General features: G+C 35.9%; 1 protein-coding gene across 1 annotated transcript in view; it reads right to left on the reverse strand.

Annotated features, from left to right (window-relative positions):
* Positions 1 to 20,213, reverse strand: part of RALGAPA1 (Ral GTPase activating protein, alpha subunit 1 (catalytic)) — a gene marked incomplete at its 5' end in the record, with an annotated part of 111,191 nt that overhangs the window by 30,546 nt on the left and 60,432 nt on the right. Inside the window, 6 exons of the mRNA XM_010079756.1 lie at positions 1,201 to 1,328; positions 3,212 to 3,370; positions 11,001 to 11,156; positions 12,783 to 12,906; positions 13,841 to 13,912; positions 15,465 to 16,329. Of these exons, the coding sequence (XP_010078058.1) occupies positions 1,201 to 1,328; positions 3,212 to 3,370; positions 11,001 to 11,156; positions 12,783 to 12,906; positions 13,841 to 13,912; positions 15,465 to 16,329 (1,504 nt within the window). The remainder of the gene's footprint in view (positions 1 to 1,200; positions 1,329 to 3,211; positions 3,371 to 11,000; positions 11,157 to 12,782; positions 12,907 to 13,840; positions 13,913 to 15,464; positions 16,330 to 20,213) is intronic.

Consider the following 20,213-nt stretch of genomic DNA (forward strand, 5'->3'; position numbering starts at 1 on the left):
GCACTGAAAGTTTACTATTTCAAAGTAAATTGTTTTCCAATTGCTCATCACTATACATCAATATGATTCTATAAGCCATCACTTTTCACGGTATAATCATGATAATACATTTTAAATTCTTTGATTAAGCCACTTGCGTAATGACAAAGATCGGACCTTTCCACACATAAAAATACAATGAATCAACATCTGTCATCTATGGAAAGGGCACAAACGTCATTTAATGTGATCACATCAAACACCATCCATCATTCATCTGTAAATCCACTTCATCATATCTAATCCAAAAACTCTGAGTATTAACAGTCAGCCTTAGAAAAAGCAGAATATTTTAGCAACAATCTTTCACATGACAAATACAAATATCTCCAGCTTGGGCGGAAATCAAGCATAGAATTTTATTTTGGATCAAAAATTAAACTTTTCTTTCAATTTATGAAATTAAAAATCAGTATGTTCTTGTTGATTTAACTAACAGGTATATAACTGAACTCAGTCTTAAGAAGGGGAGAGGTATATTGACTGACTTACCTTATGGTTTTTTTTCCTTATTCTTCCAAAAGCAGACCTTTCAAAAATTACAATTCAGTTCCAACCAAAAAAAAAAAAAAAAAAAAAACCTCACACCACCACCGGAGAGAGATAACCTTTTCTGACAGCGTTACAAAGACACTAAGGTCATTTCGACAACAACTTTGTATTCTCAGCTGAATAACAAAATCTTTATGACAAAAATCCAAAAAAATTGTCATCTTGAAGGACAACAATGTTTGTATCCTTCTTGGAACTAGAGAACAAAAGCTAAGTCACACTAATACTGGATAAATACTCAGTCTTTAAGGAAAGAAAGATTATTAACACCATGACATTGCTATTTTAGAAAGTCTACTCACAAAATGGCCATTAAAATAATTTTAACAAAAAGTGTACAAAGTACATGTTACAAAATACTAGAAACAGTGATTTTTCACCTGTTCAGATCACCGAATCTATTCTTGACTTAATTTAAAAAGCTGGTGTTCACCTGAATTTTTTTCTATGGGTTTAAGTTTCTTAAAGGCACCATCACCATAAAAAACTGAAAATATTTTCCCTATATAAATCTGACAGAGATATAAGATGACAGAAAACACGAAGATCATATCTGTAGAACTGCAAGGGAATGTATATGACCTGGAAACCATTTGAGTGAAAGGATACAAGTTTTGGTATAATGGGATTAATGATTTCAATGCACGGCTTGCATTTATAGCTGTTGCACGAACCATAATAGGAAGAATTTTTCCATTCACAATAGCACCATCAAAGAGTGGACCAAAAAATGGAACCTGAATAAAAAATTAAGAAATTCAACATAAAGCAAGTTCTTAGCAATAACAATTAGCAATCAACATTAACAATAGAGCACTCAAATATATAATTTTTTTTCTCCTTATTGATAGGTAATCAGACCAGTTATTGTGCTCCATGACAGACCTTTTCTCTTGTGGAAATACACAGCCATATAACTGCTTGATATCCTCGGTAACAGATAACACAGCATTTGAAGAAAATTAAGCAACCATTTGAATACTATGACTCATCAAAGCTTACTTCCAACACTTGCTGCCAAAGTCCTAGGAAGAGTCATGCATGTGATGTTTATGAGGTCGAAAAATGAGATAACAATATTGTAGGTGGCAGTATGCAAAAGGAATAATTACTCAAATTTTAAAATAATGTTTATCATAGCTTTAGATATAACATGTCTGTAAGGACCAACTAAATGTGGAACAGTGTGTACAATTACTGGTGGACCAGCCCTCACCTACCGTTTTCTTTTGTTCTTCTATCTGTTCTTCTTCCTTTCAGTTGTATCTATACAAATGGACTGTAAGCCCTTCACAGGAGAAATCTGTGGTGAAAGTTTGGCCTTTTTGAACCCTAAGTGTAAAGCCTTAGCTGTGAGATCAGTAGAAAATCTTTATCTTCAGTATTGGTAGCACCCAAAAGGTTTACAGAACAGATGGATCTTATCTGGCATTACATCATTATTTTGCAATTATAAAAAAGGAATTAAAACTTTATTAAGTATCTTTATTTCTTGTAGATGTGAATAAAGTTTTGAAACTCCTAACATGAAGCACGTTAAGAGCAAACTTCATGCATCACACCAGCAAAGTGAGCAGACAGTACACTAAATATTCTTCCTGCTAAGATGAAACCAATGCTGCAAAAGAATTTTAGTTTCCTGTATTATTTTTGCCATCCGTCATTTAATGTAGTTTTGAGAATACTGAAATCTGATGGAAGGCATTTATTTTTTCACACACAAGGACTTCTTGTTGCACTAACAACAATCCCTGCTCTCAGCAGTTTTCTTTTCCTTCTTAACCTGCGCACTCCCAATAATGCAGCTCTTTGTATTTATAAGAGAAAGATTATACTCATTAACTGAAAACATAAGTAACCCAGTAGTAACAAGACCATGTACTGGGCATCATTTCATGCCTATCATCAGATAGAGGTAGTCATCATATAGAGGGAATCCTATTTCTGTCATGCCTCATTTATTAATATTAGTGCTTTTAGAAAGAGTTCTAATATTTAAAGTATAAAAACTAATGGTGAGTGACATCACACACAGAAATCACGCAGTACAAACACTAACGACTACTTTTACTCAGGCAGTGTTTGCTTGTTTTAAGAACAGGGCCAGCACAGACATTTGAGGAACAGTCATTAGAAAGAATCACATGCCTAGTAGTTGAATGGTCTTGCTTTGCTGAATTAATCTGCAAATTCTTGTGTGGAGGCAATGAAAAAGTGAAAACTAGCTTTGAACAGAAGAAAGGGGAATATGACATGGATTGAGAAAGCTGGAGCAGGCTGTTATTCAACTCCTACAGTCACGTATCAAATTTGATTAAAAAGTTTGCCAGGTTTATTTTAATATTTAAATGATAACAGAGAATATTCTACATTTGCTTCCAGTTTATGATGTTAGCAGATATGCTTGATAGGATCAGGCCTTTGCAATTTCTGGTCACTGATTTTACTAAGCACTGTACTCATTGAGCTCTTCCTCTTCCTCCTACCACACCACGATTGTCAATATTAAACACACATGACCTTGTTGGATCAATCTATTATACCAAAAGCTCAGATTTTAAACAAAACTCAGTTCATATTAAACATACAAAGGAAACACAAAAGAAAAAAACCCCCTTACCTCAGGTTTTTTCATGATTTGGATACTGAACATATGGTTTTTCATGGGATAGATAACTATAAGAACATCACCAAATTCTGTTGGAATTATTCCTCTTCTGTAGTCTCGAGTATGCTCTGACCAGACAATGTGTACTTCATCATTTCCTAAATGTCTTAGCTGGAAAAGCAGGGATAAAACTCCATCAGTTTTTATAGATCCTATAGCCATACAGCTATACTAAATGTTCGTATTACAAAAGGACAAACCCACCAAAAAGAAAAAATTAAAAATTAATAAAATAACCTTATGACACAGTAGTTCTCTTACAATTTAAATGACGCTATTAGTTCACAGTATTGGTTTGTGCTATAGATTTTTATACATTGGTGCTAATGTCTATTTAAATTAACAGATACATCAATATCTGTTTTCTACTGAAAGCTAAAATTTTGTTGATATTATCTCAAGAATGCAGAGTGATACAATCTGCATTTACTAAAATGCTTTCAAGATTGCCATCAGTGACAGGCAGTGAATTACTAAATTCTATATGAGGTTTTTAAAGTATACGAACAAACATCTGTTTAAAGGCTATGTATTTGATCAGTCTTTAATAATTCTAGACAAATTTCAAACTGGCTATTACAAAAAAAAACCCCCTTTTAAAGAAGAATTGCTTCTGCATTTTCTGTAGCCCCTAGATTAACTAAACTAAACACTCATTTCCCATGAAACTTTTATGCCTTTGTACAAAAAACTTACCCTGTCCCCAAAAAACCCAAAATGGCTCTTGATTTGGCTCAGAATGGCCAAATGGGTTCCTCAAAATCCATGCTGTGTCCTCAGTTGTAATCATATAACCAGATTAAGGAAAATACTGAGCACTTTGGAATTATCTGCACTGAAGCTCCAAAATGCTCCTTCTGCTAAACATTACCATCTGATAAACAAATGTCAACATCATGGAGAGAGGCTTTTCATATGCTGATCAAATACATTCAGATTATTAAACAGTAGTTTCTTTCCAGTAAGGGCTATTTCTGAAAATTCAAGCTGAAATCCCATTTTTTCCCTCCTTGTGCATCACCAGTTATAGATGACAACTGTCTTCACCCACAGTTTTCAGTGTTTGCACAGCTTTAGGTAGGTAGAATTTGTCAAATAATTTCCTTGATGCTATTCAAAGGACAGGTGACATGCAGATACTAATCTGAGCACTTATAAGAAGTTATTGTATATAAAAAGGCAACAATTTTCTGTATTCATTTTCAGAATGTAATTGCACTCTAAATAAAAGCAAAACATATACACAGTGATCAGAGACATGTCATTGCAAGTATTCACTTGTTTATATTACAAAACCTCCTGGAATGCTATCTTCGTTTTATCTGAAAGTTTATACTGGTTGTCAGCAATCAAAAAGCTCAGGGAGGATGAGGCTGCCACCCAAAGAGAAAGCAAGAGGCAAATCAGCTCAGATATGAAATCTTGTGGAATATGAAAAAACTACATGACCCTAGACTGAGGGATGGCCACCTGGTGTACTGACTGAACCGAACTCATTGAACTGACTGCCGAAGAGAAGAACTAGGACTGATACACCCATCACTGCACTGCACCATTCCTAATTCAGCAATACTGAACTATTTACTAGAAGAATAAGCCCTCCTTTATTTACTGTCTTTGGACTCAAAGACAACAAACTCAAACATTGCTGGAAACAAGGAATGGTGACAGGGCACATGCCAAATAAATGGCTTTAAAATCAAAAACATATAGAGAGTTTAGACAGTCCAACTTCTTGAGGGCATCACTGCTTCTGAATTTCATTTATCAAAGGTCGTCCCCTGTGTACCTGTTACTGATAACTGCCGCTAATCTGACAAGACATCAGCTCTTGCACTTCTGTGAAAGCTACACAGACTGAGCATTGCTAGCGACGCACGCTTTCACATCAGACTGACACTGATTTTGGTGTAATAAAAGTGTATTGTGTAGTTATTTCAGGAGGAGGACTACTGAAAAGGGGGACATATTTTTGGACACCAAATGTGTTGAAGCTATTAGTGACTTTTCTCTCCAGTTTCAAAGTTTGTTTCATACCCCCACAGAGGTGTGAGGATACATTCCAGGCTAAAAGCACTAATTTCTTCAGAGGAAAAGAAAAATGAACCAGATTATTTCAACGAGTTCCAAGTCCTGTCAGGTGTGTTTCATCTCATGGTTACTACCAAGAATGATTTGACAAAAATCCAGTTTGAGTAAAGGGTAGAACGGCATTTCTGTGACATATAATGGATTGAGAGTCAAAATCAGATGGCGCAAGTAGGTGGATGATGGTATAAACCTTGAATGGTGGTTTATGACAAGATGTAAAGTACTCAAGATCAAAACTATGATCAATACCTTGTTTCCATTATAGGAGGTAGAACACTAACAAAAATAATAGGCAAGTAAACAATATTGGGTGTTGAAGATTTCATCTTTATGTTTGGAGAAGAATCAAATTCTGGATAAGTCATTCTGTTCCTTTTTCAAGAGCAGACCAGAAGACACCCTGACACTAAGATACTGCTCCTATTGCTTCTTTCAGATGTCCTCACCTTGGTCAGCGAGCAAAGCTTATGAGAAAGCTTGAATGGTGGCAACTTGACTCATCAACAACACTTGATTCATGGAAGAGATCCAATACCTGAAATTATCTTGAAAAACTTTCCAAGGTCTGCTAGGTTTTATGTAAACTTTTGGAAAGAAGAATTTCAGTTTTTCTTACTAATTTTTCAGTTCCCTGTTTAAGGGTCCTGAAATTGAGCAGTGCTACGTGACAAAACCCTCCTGCAAGCACAGCAAACATTTGGCAAATCCACCATTCCCTGTAATTATTACACTACAGGAAAGCCAGAGCCTGACCTCTTTCAACTCAATCTGGATTCTTTATGTCTTTGTATTGAACCGGAAGCATCCCAGAATTCAGTGTCTTGGACACAAATGGTATGAAGATACTGAGCTACAACCACATCTGCTCACTGAAACCTAAAGGACAGACAGCAACACGGTTTCCTGAGAAGGTGGTGTGGTCCTGAAGTTATCTAACAGAATCAGATTTGGTGCACACAGAACGTACAGGCACCAAGACTGAAATCTGTGTCAATGGGTACTCAAAACTCACCACCAGTTGTGTAAGCCACTACATCTTCACATTTCCTGGCCATGTCTTCCTAAATTTACAACCTTGTATGTGCAGCAATCACAGTAAGCAAAGTGTAAATCCTTATTAGACATGTTAAGATACAGCAATAATATAAATACTAAAAATCTCTAAAATAATGTTATTCTTCAAGTAACCAGTAGTACACTGAGAGGCTGAAACACTTGAACTATAGGTTACCCACCAATATTCCAAAATGCTAAATACTGCATAAATGCAGATCAAACTGCTTAGAGACTTCATTACCTAAGCATAAGGCAAGACACAAAATGAAGATGGAAAAGTGCAAAGAAACTGTAAAAAGGTGTTAAAGATTAGAAGAATGTCTTCTACAGCAGCATTCTTCAAGAATTAAGTGTCAAGCCCAGAGAAAGGAAGGTTCAGCAATCAAAACTGCAGTTGTAAATTTTAACTGTGTCTCTGCGGAAAGGCTATGTTGCAAGAAATGTCATGCAGAAAAAAAGAACGGTGTCTTAAGCACAGACTGAATGTAAAAATCCAGAAAGTCGAGCAAATTAAAGATTATTTCAGGCTATGGGCACAAGTGACAGGCACAATGGCCATGTTATCCATGGTGATCCATAAAGGTGGCAATGAGAAAGAGATTAAGAGCTCTGTTTTAGCCATTTTGAACCCGAGCTGTCGGGAAGACAGCCCTGAGGAGATGTCAGAGACAAACAGATTTTTTTTTTTAGGCTTGCTTTGAAACTCTACTTCATTAAAACAAATATATAAAAATGACCGACTGTTAGGTTACCTGAAATTTCAAATTTAACTCAAAATACTTAAAAATATTCTTACTCTATAGCCATCATCATGTGTCAGCTCTCCTAATACATTTATGTTAACTGAATACAAAAGAAATGTGAAATAAATATAACCAGGAGGGATGATCAAATCTAATTTTGATACATTAGTGTCATATGCTGTACATGTTACAATAGCAGCCAGACTTAATACTAAGCTGCAGGCTATACTGAAATTTCCAAATGGCAGATTGTTCTAAGTGATACCAAGTATAATTGAAGTAATAAACGATAGTAAAAGCAAAGCACACTGTCAGGAAGAATTTAAGTATTTACTTTTTAAAATTAAATGAGTTAGGTCTGGAAAGGCAAGACAAGTGAAATAATGCAGGGCTCAATTTACAGAAAATTCCTTTTATTTATCTGTTGCATTAACCCTTGAACTCTTGCCAAAATTACTGTAATTTCTAATACCCACTTACCTAAGGGAGGGAGAAAAAAGGCTATTATATTTTCTTATGATACAACAGCTTGCCCCAACTTTTTTCTTCTTCAAAAATGAAAGTGTTCATTACAAAAAGAACAGAAGGAGCAGAAACATCTGAAGTAATGGCTTACTGCAGCTTCTTTTGCCCATTAAACGTAAGCAGCACTGCTGTGTACAGCATATGTACCCTCCAGTTAATTTTTCACAAAACTTTGTTTCAACAACTATGGTGTGTTTGTTTGTTCTCTTTTTATAAGCAGCTGTAACTTCAAAAAAACATTGTACTAATAATTTACATCCATAAACCTCCAAGTTCCCAATACATGCTAATACCACAATTAGAAAAGCCCAGAATCATGTAATACACCCAAAGCCCAAGATGAATTAGTATTCCAATCATTAATAACATTACTACTTTTTATTTACATATCTTGTGTCTAATATTCTCACCTACAATGCCTTCACTCCTTTATCAGGCTAAGGAAGGAGGAGCTATAGATGTGATAAGCTGTAGAGGCACACATACAACCTTTCTCACTCTGTGAACTGAGTCTTCACAGTTTAATTTAATCCTGATATTTTCTTCACAAGTTTGTTCTTGTAAGGGTAGTGTAAATACTTTTAACTCTAACCTTTAATTCTAAGAAAAACAAAATGGATTGCACTATCAGCACTAAATCTTTAATTTACTGTTTGCAAATTAAATACCTATTTTATATATAATTTCAATGTTAAGTTCCTTTACACATTCAGAAGATTTTAATCTGTTCTCCCTAATTAATGTATTTTCTTGCTCCTGTTCATGTCTTCAGAAACAAATGCTTCAGAGGTATCCAAGACACTTAGAAGTTTTATTTACTACTCTGTAAGACTGATGGAAAATAAGTTTAAAATTGGCTTAGCCTCTGAAACAGCAGAATCTTGATTTTGCAGTGGCTCAACTGGCAGGAAGAAGTTTTGTTTTAATTTAATTTGATTTCCATTTATAAGATGAACCTATCATGCACCTTGAGGCACATTTACAATATAAAAACCAGCAGCAGTTCTAAGCCAGCTACTGCAAGTTTCCTTGTTTTTCTCTCATTGAACGACATAAGACAAAGAAAGCACATGAAAGACTGGTAGAGAAGCTCAAAACTTCTCTGGAGGTCATGAGCAGTACATGCACTTAGAATGACAACAATTGTTAGCACACACATGGCTCTTAAATGATTTTGAGGCCCCCCCCATAGTGTGTGTACACCAGACAGCATATTGTAAAACACATTCCTTCTGCTGATGTGTTCAGTTTAAGCAAGACAAGCAGTTGCAGAACTAAAAGAATTAAGCCTGTTTTCCTACTCATGTCTCCCGACACCACTTGCTGGTTTCTCCCAAGATGCAAACTTCAGTTGATTCTTTTCTGAAGTTTGGGATCACTTTCATAGCATCTCCCTCTGGTGCTGGTTCCTTGATGTCCAACGCTCCTTCCCATGCCATCTTTACATGCTGAGCAGGAGCACTAAGAGTCTCTATCTCTTTTACTTAGCCTATCTTCATTAAACTTCAAGTGAACACCTTTGAAACATGTATCTATTAAATGCAATTGAAATGGGCCTAAAGGGAAGAGAGGAGAGACATAAAGGCAGGTCACAAGCCTCCATTCATGGCAAAACTGGGCTTAAAAAGAACAAAAAACACACAACAAGGAAGAAGAGGAAAGAAATTCACACAGAAATAAAGTATCTCAGTTAAACAGCCCATCAGTAGCTGAACTACAAATATAATCCAAATCTTTTGATACCCTCTACATATCCATACAGACCTCAAATATTCCAAACTACTGATGAGTTAGATTGTGGGTAAAGATGAAGAAAAATAGGCCTGGGGCAAATTGGAGTTGTTAAGAAGTCCAGCTGACACCATTTTCACAACCTAAATCACAGGAGGCCTGCACCAGCACTGAACCTCGCCTGGCAGGAACAGCTACACGCAGACTCAGGGTGCTCCTGGGAACAGCTCTGAGATCCTGCCTGTGTGTTCTGCTGAAGTCCACAGCATTTGCAAATTATTTGTTATTAATTACTTTTCACTGTGACACACCTTCCTCTTTACTGCTCTAATTCAAGCAGATTATAAACAAACATTGTAAGGATAATTAAAAGCTGTGTTTTATAAAACTACGTTTCTTTGTAAAAAATACAGAAGCCAGTGAACTTAGAAAAATAATACATACATACACACTGTTCTGCACTAGAACAATAGCAACAATCTCACGTTAAAATTTGTTATTTTTGATATTAAACCACTTCTATAAATCATTTAGTAACCTAAGTATTACCCTGGCTCTACTTCAGGAGATAAAGAACAGAAAGGACCCAGCACCATAGGCACACAAGAAAAAACATTTTTTAATTAAAAAAAAAACCCCTCCAAACAAAGCAACCTAAGATGTGACAGTGAGAAGTTAAAACTCATAGTCAGTCTATAACAATAATATTTTTTTCTTCAAGTTGAACACAAAGAACAAAAAAGTCATTAATAATTGAAGCTTGCCAGAGGCATGGCTATTTCTCTCTTTACTAACTGTCTACTGTCTAATTTAATTACAAGTATTAAACTCCATGCTGAGGTCAACCAGCTTCAGTTCCTCCAATATTACACTTCAACCAGTGCTCATTAACGTGTCTACCGAATGGATTAGCACATCTGAAGATGTATGTACGCAGGACAGGGGACAGTCTAATGATAGTCAATTGTTCATTTATAGTAGGACACATGCTTGAGACTGTAACTTATTATCACTAATGTGGAATTTATTAAATTCTAAAGAAAAAAATACCAATACAGTAAACCATTCTTTACTTACAATGGCTGTGAAAGATCATATCACTGTTGAGCATCTGTGCCTGCTCCAAGATAAAACACCTTATATACAATAAAAATTGTTGAATTCTTTAAATGTTTAATTTTTTTAAAGGGCAAGTTATGTTAATAGCCAGGACGTGACTCTTAAGTGAATAAAAAGTCATCTTAGAAAGTACTTGCCATGTATTTATTACTTGTCATTTAAAGTCTCAAAGTACCAAAACATCATTGAGATATAATGCTTTTTCTTCTACACAAATCATTACCTCCTGGCATTTTTCACCACTATACATGTGATCCTGCCAGCAGCTGCAATGATGGCAAAAATCTCCAGTATGACAAAATTAGAAATTGGTAGAAAATAATTTATATGGCTTAACCTATTTCAGTAAAATACTATTAGCAGGTAAAGGTGTTACAACATTTTCTGTTTTTTTTAGAAGAGGTACTGGATTTTCTTTGACTCCAATTTCTCTGGGTTTATTATCAAAAGAAAATCTGTTATTCATAAACACCTACTTTTTTTGTTAAAGAGTCATCTGAATCGGAAGGCATTCTTGTTGACACATGGAATATTACTTCTACTGTTGAGGTAGCAAAATATGGAGTGGTCAATCCAGTGCTTTTGTTTTTTTGCAGTCCTCCCATGAAGCCACAATGGTTTGTGAGATTTACCTAGAAATAAAGCCCAGGAAGCTTTAGAAGAAAATAAAGTTATCAGGTTTAAAATACTTCACAATTTAAGATCCACTTTCAACTGAATTTTTAGAAGTGAAGATCCTTTTCACAACAGTACAGTCATGCTTTTCTAAAATTGCTCAGACTCACTGACTAGAGTGGAAATCAACTGCAATGCAGCGGCATTCTGTATTTCACAGTCACCACAGATGCTGTCGGGAAGATGAGGTTAGAGAAAAGGAAAGCTTGTGTAAATTAATATTTACTACATTATTCCCTGATCAGTTGACTGTAGTCACTTACATGTGCTTTTTGAATTTTTTTATATTCTGTGATACATCAGACTTGACCTGAGCTCTGAAGAAACCCTGTGTGAGAGCCAGACAATTTTAAAATCTCGTTACCTTTCATATATTTCTTGAGAAATTTTCATTCTGTGAATATGAAAAAAAGTCACAGGAAACTAACTGTAAATTCGTAAATCAGTTTGTAAGTCTTAGTTCTATGGGAAATAGTTTGGCACTGAAATAAATAGGCAAGTTTAATGTGCTATTTCACTTTTACAACAGTGCCTATAGAAAGCTGTATCTCAGACGTGTATACATTTAATCTCTGCCCACATGGGATATATTTGCTTTTCTGTTAATAAAGGTTAAAATATTACATGTCTCATCACAGAATATTAACCCAAATTGGCAACTCTTTCATCTAGCTAATAAAGGCTAAGAGAATTAACCCACTAAAGAAGGATATTTGAAGACACTAATGTTTTTTTTTCTCCTGAAGAATCAGGAATGTGAGAAATAAACATCTATGTGTGTCACAGTCAGCAGACTTCTAGCAGTTTTCCTCTGCTCCTGTGGAAAAGTCAGAGCCATTATCCACACAGCTAATCTAGTAGTGCTCTGATACACCTAAAGAGTAAGAAATAAGAGATACGATGGGACACTCCTGATGAACACAAGTCACAAGAACAGAAAACCTGCAAATTCTTATGCAGCCAGCCAGGAGCAGGAGTGATTCCTGTGCAACAGTGCCAAGTTGAACTTTACAATGGCAGTTAATCCTGGGTGGTCAGAAAGAAAGGATGCAAAAAAGGAAATCCTTGTAACAGTATCTAACTAGTGACTAAAGAGTTTCAGGTCTGTAGAGATGGTGGGGTACACTGCAGTATTTCTGACTGCTGGAAGAGACATGGAGCGGAGTGAGTGGAAAGATAAATGCCTGAAGTGGAAGGCTGGAAGAAGGGAGCATAAGAGAAGCTCACATTTGTATTTTTTGGATTCCCAAATTTGAGCAAATCTCAAATTTCAAAGGACTTAACACTTTACAGGCCTACAAGGAAATCAAGATCCCTCCTAATCAGTCCATGAAAGCCAAGTACATGACTGCACATTAAAGAATCACCTCTTCTTGCAAAAACTTTCTTAAATTGAAAGAGCTTAGAATTAAATAGCCAATATTGCTAATGAAATTAAAACCAGACTTCTTCCATACATCCTATTTGCAAAACAGTACTTCAGTACTTGTGAGTAATGCTAATGAGCCAAAGGCTTACAATATTTAAAAGGATCTGTAATTTTTCTGTAAACAGACTTACGATAAAAACATTTTAGTAAATACCTCCCAGCCAAGACCAGCTACAAAATCCTCATAGGCTTGACTTCCCCCAGTATTAGTAAGAATGGAGTGTTTATCTTCTTGTCCCTCAGCAACATAAAACACTGCAATCTTGTGTGTCTCTCGGCTGCAGAACAGAGAACGGTTATTGCATAACAGTGCCTTTACCAAAACATGAAACCAAAATACTCAAGCACAACACACAGAGCATGGCTTTTAAAACATCCAAAAAAACAGTGGAAGTAAAGCACAACTATATGGTGTTCTTTATTTCTATATTCTCTATTTCCATATTCCTATTCTGTCTTTTCTAGTCTGGTCTTCTCTAGAGCCTAAAGTTTTGCCATACATGAAGAGCATTTAGCCTTTTCATCACTTCTAAGATGTAGGATGGTGCTGGCAGTACCAATTGCTAATAGAATAGCTGGGCTTCTGAAATGAGCTAGACCTGTAACAGGCATTACAGACAGTGTCCTGGGAATGCTGGGGCAAATGCAGCTTATGCAGATGAATGAAGAATCTTTACGTACTACAGCAATGTCTTCTGTTCGCGGCTTGCTGTTAAGCAGACACTGGAGCAACTGAAAGTGGTTTCTCACACTTCTAAAGCCTCTGCTGGATTTTATTTCAACTTCTACAAAAACAACCCAAACTTTTTAATTCTGTGCTGCAACTCCAACTAGAATTCTATCTCTTCAACTAACAGTACTAGAAAACATATAAACAATTAGCTGAAGCTAACAATGTGATTTATCAAATATCTTTATTAAAACTTTGATATAGCAAAGTTTTAAAACTATTCCATGTCGTACATACAGATGTTCATAATTTTAAGTTATTTTGGAGTTTGTTCTATCTCATTATACTCTACTTGCAGAGTTTCAATCTACAAAGAACACCAATGTAACTTCAATATAACACCAATAACAACAATACAGTGCAAAATGCACGAATAATTTACAAAACAATTTTTTAAAAGTTTGATTCTGACATCTAAGCAAATTAGAGCCATTTAAGTACATGCACACTTAAATAAGTTGGTGCCCATTAAAAGAATTTACCATTGTCTTGAGTCCAAATTTCTGAGTTCTCGAAGTAACTTCTCATTTTTCTTCAGGAGATGAAAGCTCCTTCTAAAGAGAGAAATTTGTAACTCTCTTATCACTGGTTCACTAATGGATACAGAACAGTACAAGAACGGTACAAGAACATTTCCAGGTCCATGGAAGAACAGTCAGCAAATGCTTTTGCCTTTTCAATAGTCCTTTCTTTTATAAAGGACTATTAATATCTTAATATAATATATTAAGATATATGTTTTTAAATATACATAAAACTTTTTTATTCCAGGAAATCTTCTATATCCATTATAGTCCTGAGAACAACCTTTACTTCTTTCCTCTTTTTTCTGTCAGCCTATTGGATGCAACTGAAATCCATCTCTTTGCTACAGAGGAACAGACTGAACTCACTTTGATGCATACATAACCTGCACACTTTACTAGGCCAAAATATATGTGCTTTGTGACAAAAGACACTCCCACAATGTACTGTCCCAGGGAGCTAGTGCACTGACACACAGCTTCTGCTGTTCTGAATTGCAGGAGCGCAGAACATAGCTCACTGGTCACCCAGCCAGCTGTAACAATTTAAAGAAAAAACAAAACAATATGTTAAAGCAAGAAAGGCACTTTTCATTTCTTTTATACTATTTTATACTCTGAAGATGTTTCCCATAAGACACAGTGGAATGAGTTTAAGAGCAGTACTGTTCAAAACCAGACGGCCTTGAGGAATGAAAGATCCAAATAAGAAGTGTTATAACATCAAAATTTTGTCTGATTCCAGTGATATCTCAGTGATATTATTTTTGTTTTACAGAATATCCATTTCCCTTCATTGTAAGAAAATAATTCAATGCCTCTAGTATGGAATTTGACAGTTATGGCAAAAGAACATTTCAGAAAGACCTTTAAATTCTAGGATGCTAATATCTGTACATACCTGCATGCATATGCAGATATACACCTAACCACATCCAAACAAAAACAAAAGTAAACAGAGACGTTACTTTTGTAACTGAACATGGCTTGTCTCCTGTTGTTCTAAACAATACCCAAACATTGCCAATGTTGAAATAAATAGTAAAGGAAACATCTTTCTAGTTAGCTAACACAGTTGCAATGCTTTGAGGCTGCATCCAAACATGCTCTTAGCAGGCAAAGCTGCAGGACACTGTCCAGCAACACAACAGCTGAGAATATGACACATTTGGAGTCTCACTCGGCCACAGAAAGGTAATGATTTTTGCAGGAACATACACGGGAAGCAAAGAAATAAAAAAATCTGCCTTCTTTACCCATGGTAGTATATCTTAGTACACTTAGTGAAAGGATTATTAGAAAAGTTATCATTCCTTCCATTTGCCTTCCAGCACTGTTTTAAGGAAAGAATATAAATAGCAATAAACGTAACAGGTTCCCCCTTTCTGTCTCTCTAAATGACAGGTTCAAATGCAGAAGAAAATTGCTATTTTCCCCTTAGTTGCACATCCCCTCTCCTCTTCTGTTGGCTGGTCTGGAGTATTTTTGGCCTAACCTACTCTATGATCAACTACTATTACATGGTAAGAATAGCACAACTCCTTAAAAGAAAGTTCTTAAATGGCGAGTCTTTTCTTCTTACCTTTTATCCCAAGAATTCATTCCCAGTATACTGAGAAGTAATCTGCAGTAGTAAAATGCTGATTGGGGCTTTTGTGAGGTTGGCTCATCCTGCTCCATAGCCCTCATATTCAAATCATTGAAATGTTTTTCAACAAACTCCCTCTCTTCTGTGTGCTGTTTGAGAATTGCATTGATGACATCATTCTCCTGCTTCTCTGAGATGCAGACTGGTTGAGGAGCAGGGATGTTGAGTGAGACACCAGTTCTCTGTAAGCATTCAGGGCTTGTAACACCTAAATACTGCAGGAGCTCATCAAGGGCATCTTCTTCATCCCTAATGGTATCCCATGTTGGTACAGTGTCTCTAAATTTCCTTTTTACTTGGAGTGTAATTCCATCCCTTGCAGATACATCCTCCACATGCTCAAAAGATGAAAGAGCATCTTCTGGTTTATCTTGCTGAGATAATGAAAGTGCAAAAGACGTTTGTTGTGAAGATCCACATAAAGATGATGGTCCATACAAAATGGCTGAATCCCATGAGTACTTGCCAGATAGATCACGCACTATAATTCTAACATTTGAATTAGCAGATGCAAGTCCAGCAGACAGTCCTCCCCCAGGCATGTCGTCTTCTGCTTGGATTTGTATGCAAGACACCAGGGAAGTATTGTTTAACACAAAGAACTGAAGGTTTGGGTTCTCAAAAAGTTCAGGAGAAAGTTCAGGACTTTCGCTGTATGGATTGTCATTGTTTTCACACACTTGACTGGTTAGCATAGCAGGACCTCCACTCATAGGATAGTGGCCTAAGTGGTTGACTAGATGTGTTATCACAGTACGGGCAGCAACTGAAATTAATCCTTGTTGCATGTGAGTTTTCACTGCAAGAAAAAGAACATAGGTTTTAAAAGATGTGTTCAGAAAACAACACTGGGATTTGTACATTTCTTTTGGTCTCCTTCATGAGTTTTAAACAGAGGATGAGCATCGCTAGGATACAAGCAACTCAGTAATGAAAAAATATGTATTTTGATGAACACCGGTCTCACATATAAATAGCATGAAAAAGCATAAGATAGTTGAAGAAGCATCTTAACTATTTTACAGCCTACCATACCTTCTTCACCATAACCTTGTAATCAGCATGGTTCTTCTAAAATCCACAATTTCTTAATCTAGTGAAAATAAATCTTAAATTGCTGATGAAGTAGAGAACATAATTGTATTGTAAGAAGTCTATTTCCAACTGCAATGAATTTTTATATTTATAGACATCATTATATTGTGAAAAACAAAGGAACTTAAATGCACAAAACCTCTAATCCATCTTAATTTCCCCAGAGAGCATATAGCTGTAGGTTAGGTTGAGAATAATACTGGATGATTTTGAAGTACCGAATCAAAGACTGGGCTATCTATACTGAACAGAATCTAACAGTAGCAAAATTTACAAAAAACCAGATCTCATGCCCCCAACTGCATTTTAAGAAGTTTCAGGTTGGAAAAACTTGGGAGGGAGAAAGAGAAGTTAACTGGGCCTATCTTATGTGAAATTCATCTTGTGAGATGCACTAGTATTTCAGTATGGTTTTGCCACCTCCTTCTTTGTTGCATACCTTCCACTTGCATGCAACCTTATCTAAATTCACAAAAGGAATTTCTTTATGTTTATACTACAGTTTTTCAGTTTACAGCCATTACTCCTCATTCTGTCACTACATGCACTTGTAAGAAGACCCTCTCCAGCTGTCTTGGAGGTCCATTACTTGCAACATTCTTGAGGTTTAAAAATTTACAAATACAAAAACATTCGGTGAAGTTGAATTAAATGTCCAGATATTGATAGCATACAGGGAAATTAAGTTATAGTGCCATCTGCTGAAATATAAGAAGGAACTGTGAGCAAGTGTATACAAGAAAAAGAGACAACAAGTTGGATGCTTGAAGAGTAATTTATCACTGCAGTACTAACCAGCACCTGGACAAAGCAGAGGCTGGCTCATCTTTGTCAGGGTATTTATGCCAAGTGTTCAGCACTAGGCACTACACAGGTTCTCAGGTTCCTAGGAGCAAAGATGTGTGAGCTTCCCCACCACCTGAAGTCTCACACTGTGTAGGCTAAATGCCTTAATTTAAGTTTTGCTGAAAAACCTGAAGAAATGAGGGGAACCTGTTAGCGTTTAAGTTATTACTATTACCGTTTTGTGGCAAACCCTAAAGATCTCAAACCTGACCATGGTTGTATTGTGCCTGTGTGCATGAATTTCCTCCCTCCAAAGTAGGACATATGGAAAAGAAAGGTGATGCAATGATACAAAGAGAGGAACATCAAATTTAAATTTGGAAGGTCCATTCCCAGTCCTACCACAATCTTTCACTGAAAATTTTACTCTTGAATTAAAATAAAAAAATGAAAGAATTGGGACATAAATCTGTCATTGCCTCTTTCATGAAATGAGAAAAATACTTCTCAGTCTCCTCCCAGAATATTGTTGATCTAAAAATGATACAGAAAACTTAAATCAGAAGTATTAAGAGAAGCATACTGCAAAGCAAACTGCAAGACGTAAGCTGTTATGTTGAAATAAAATAAAGCAATCTTGAAACATTTTTGCCAAACAGCAAATCATACTTTGGTGATGGCTTCCCTTTGCAAAGAAAACCCCAAACCTAAACCCAGTAATGCTTTTTGAAACTACGATAACTTTAAATTAAATTTGCATCTTAAAGGATACATATTAATAATTTGTTCCTAGAAGCACATCTCCTCAATCAGGAACAACTGGACATTCAATATATTAGAACTCTTCAAATGCGTATCTAAACCATGCTCTTTGTTTCTGGAGGCCAGATCAAAATATGCAATAACACAAGCTTTACCACAAATTCTACAAAATAAGCCATATGATTACAAGTTAAAGCAGTATAGCTGGCTGCTTTGACAACCTGTCTTCCTGAGTGAACCCATCTCTGCTCTTTTTACAGTGGTACAGTCCTTTGCTTAGGCAATGTAATTTATATGTGTATGTGATCACTTTGTCATTTACTACAAGCATGTTATATTGGCTATTTTTCTCAGTCCCTGAAATTACCTCTTTTGTGGAAAGGCTGAAGGTCCATCACCACTAATTTGTATCCGTAGCATGAATGGAGGATTTCTGAATTTCCTTAAGATATGTTGTTAACTCTTTAATTCAACATTGGTTGATCAGCTTCTAAAAAACTACTTATGTAGCAGAAGGAAAAAGTAATGACTAAGAGCAGAATTTAACTCTTCTCACCCTTTTAGCTATATAAAGAATGATGCACCCATACAGACTGATTAATTTCAGTTAGAAGCCCAAATTGGAGAAATGGGATGAATCGCTCTCTGGAAACTCTTCTCTTTCTCCATTACATATACAGAGAGCCTAAGAGAGTTCAGCTTAGCTTAGCTACCCGTATTTTACATTAGCTTAAGGAAGTCTCACTCTTTTCTATTTTTAAGCTTCAGATATAGAGAGATGTGGTTACAGAGAACTCATCTCTAGAATATCCCTCACAAAACACAAACTATGCCAATCTGGATGCACCACGTATAAAGTGTTTTTTAAACAGTGTATTTTTTGTCTCCTTGTAAGTAAAAGACACTATAAAGGCAAACAGCAAAGACTTAAAAAGAAGTACTTCATGTTTCTATTTTTCAAAAGCTAAGACTAAACTTTTTTTCAGAAATTGAACTGTATTAGGAAATATGATCGATCTATGCAAAAGAATTTAAAATATGTTTGGAGAAATATGATAAATGGAGGAAAATCCATGAAATCAATAATTGATGGACCACTGTATCTATGCAATATAACTACATTCCAATCACAACTATCTCTAAAAGATCTGTGATCTACGAAGAACAGGTTTTAAAATGTTTTTGGCCTATAACTGCAAGAGAAATCCCATAAAATATTATTTCCTTACAACTAGACTCTATTTAATAGCTTGATTTTGCTATCTATTAATGTTAGAAGAGGTACAGCACTTTTTGTTTAATGCTAAATATTTTCATGTAACCAGCTTCCCCATCAATACAGCCGTCACAAAACCCCCCAATTTTAGTTTTTCCTGAATGTTTGCATCATTTAATATAAGCAACAAAAAAGCTTTGAAGGTGAGGTTCTGGTTTAGTTCTCCCTCATATGTGCTCATGGTCTGTGATGACTAGTAAAAGATCAGAAGCAGGTAAGCAGAACACAGCATAATGCAGCCCAAGTTAGCTTTTGCACATCTAAACGGCATAGTGAGTGCCTATAATGCTGGACTATCCTTGGAGAAAGTATACCTCTGTCAGGGTGACACTGGATCCAGGCTAGTTAGGTGCAGTTCATTAGCACAGGCAGCACTTGTATATGTGTACGGTACCTAGAGGAAGCTGTTGTTGATACTGGCTAGAGGAACAGTTCATCAGCCTTCATGAAGACTAGCCCTGTGATTCCTTAGATGCTGCCTGCAAGTTCTGATGATGCAAGAATAGCTTCCTACTCATGTCTTTATCATCAGCTGCTAAAAGTTTGTTCTGGTTTAAATATTACACTTTAATATACTTAAAAATTAATTTCAAAATTATTCTTTGTGTACCTTATACCGCAATCTACCACTTTACCTGAAACCTACCGACAGGAGGACAAAGACCTTTTCACAGATAATCCTAGTGAGAGGATTGTGAGAGACAGCATTTGGAAAGTTACTGAAACAGAGAGGGGAATAGTCCTTTTCTCTCCCCACATTGCTT

This window comes from Pterocles gutturalis, unplaced genomic scaffold (assembly GCF_000699245.1).
Source record: "Pterocles gutturalis isolate BGI_N339 unplaced genomic scaffold, ASM69924v1 scaffold10696, whole genome shotgun sequence".
NCBI lineage: Eukaryota > Metazoa > Chordata > Aves > Pterocliformes > Pteroclidae > Pterocles > Pterocles gutturalis.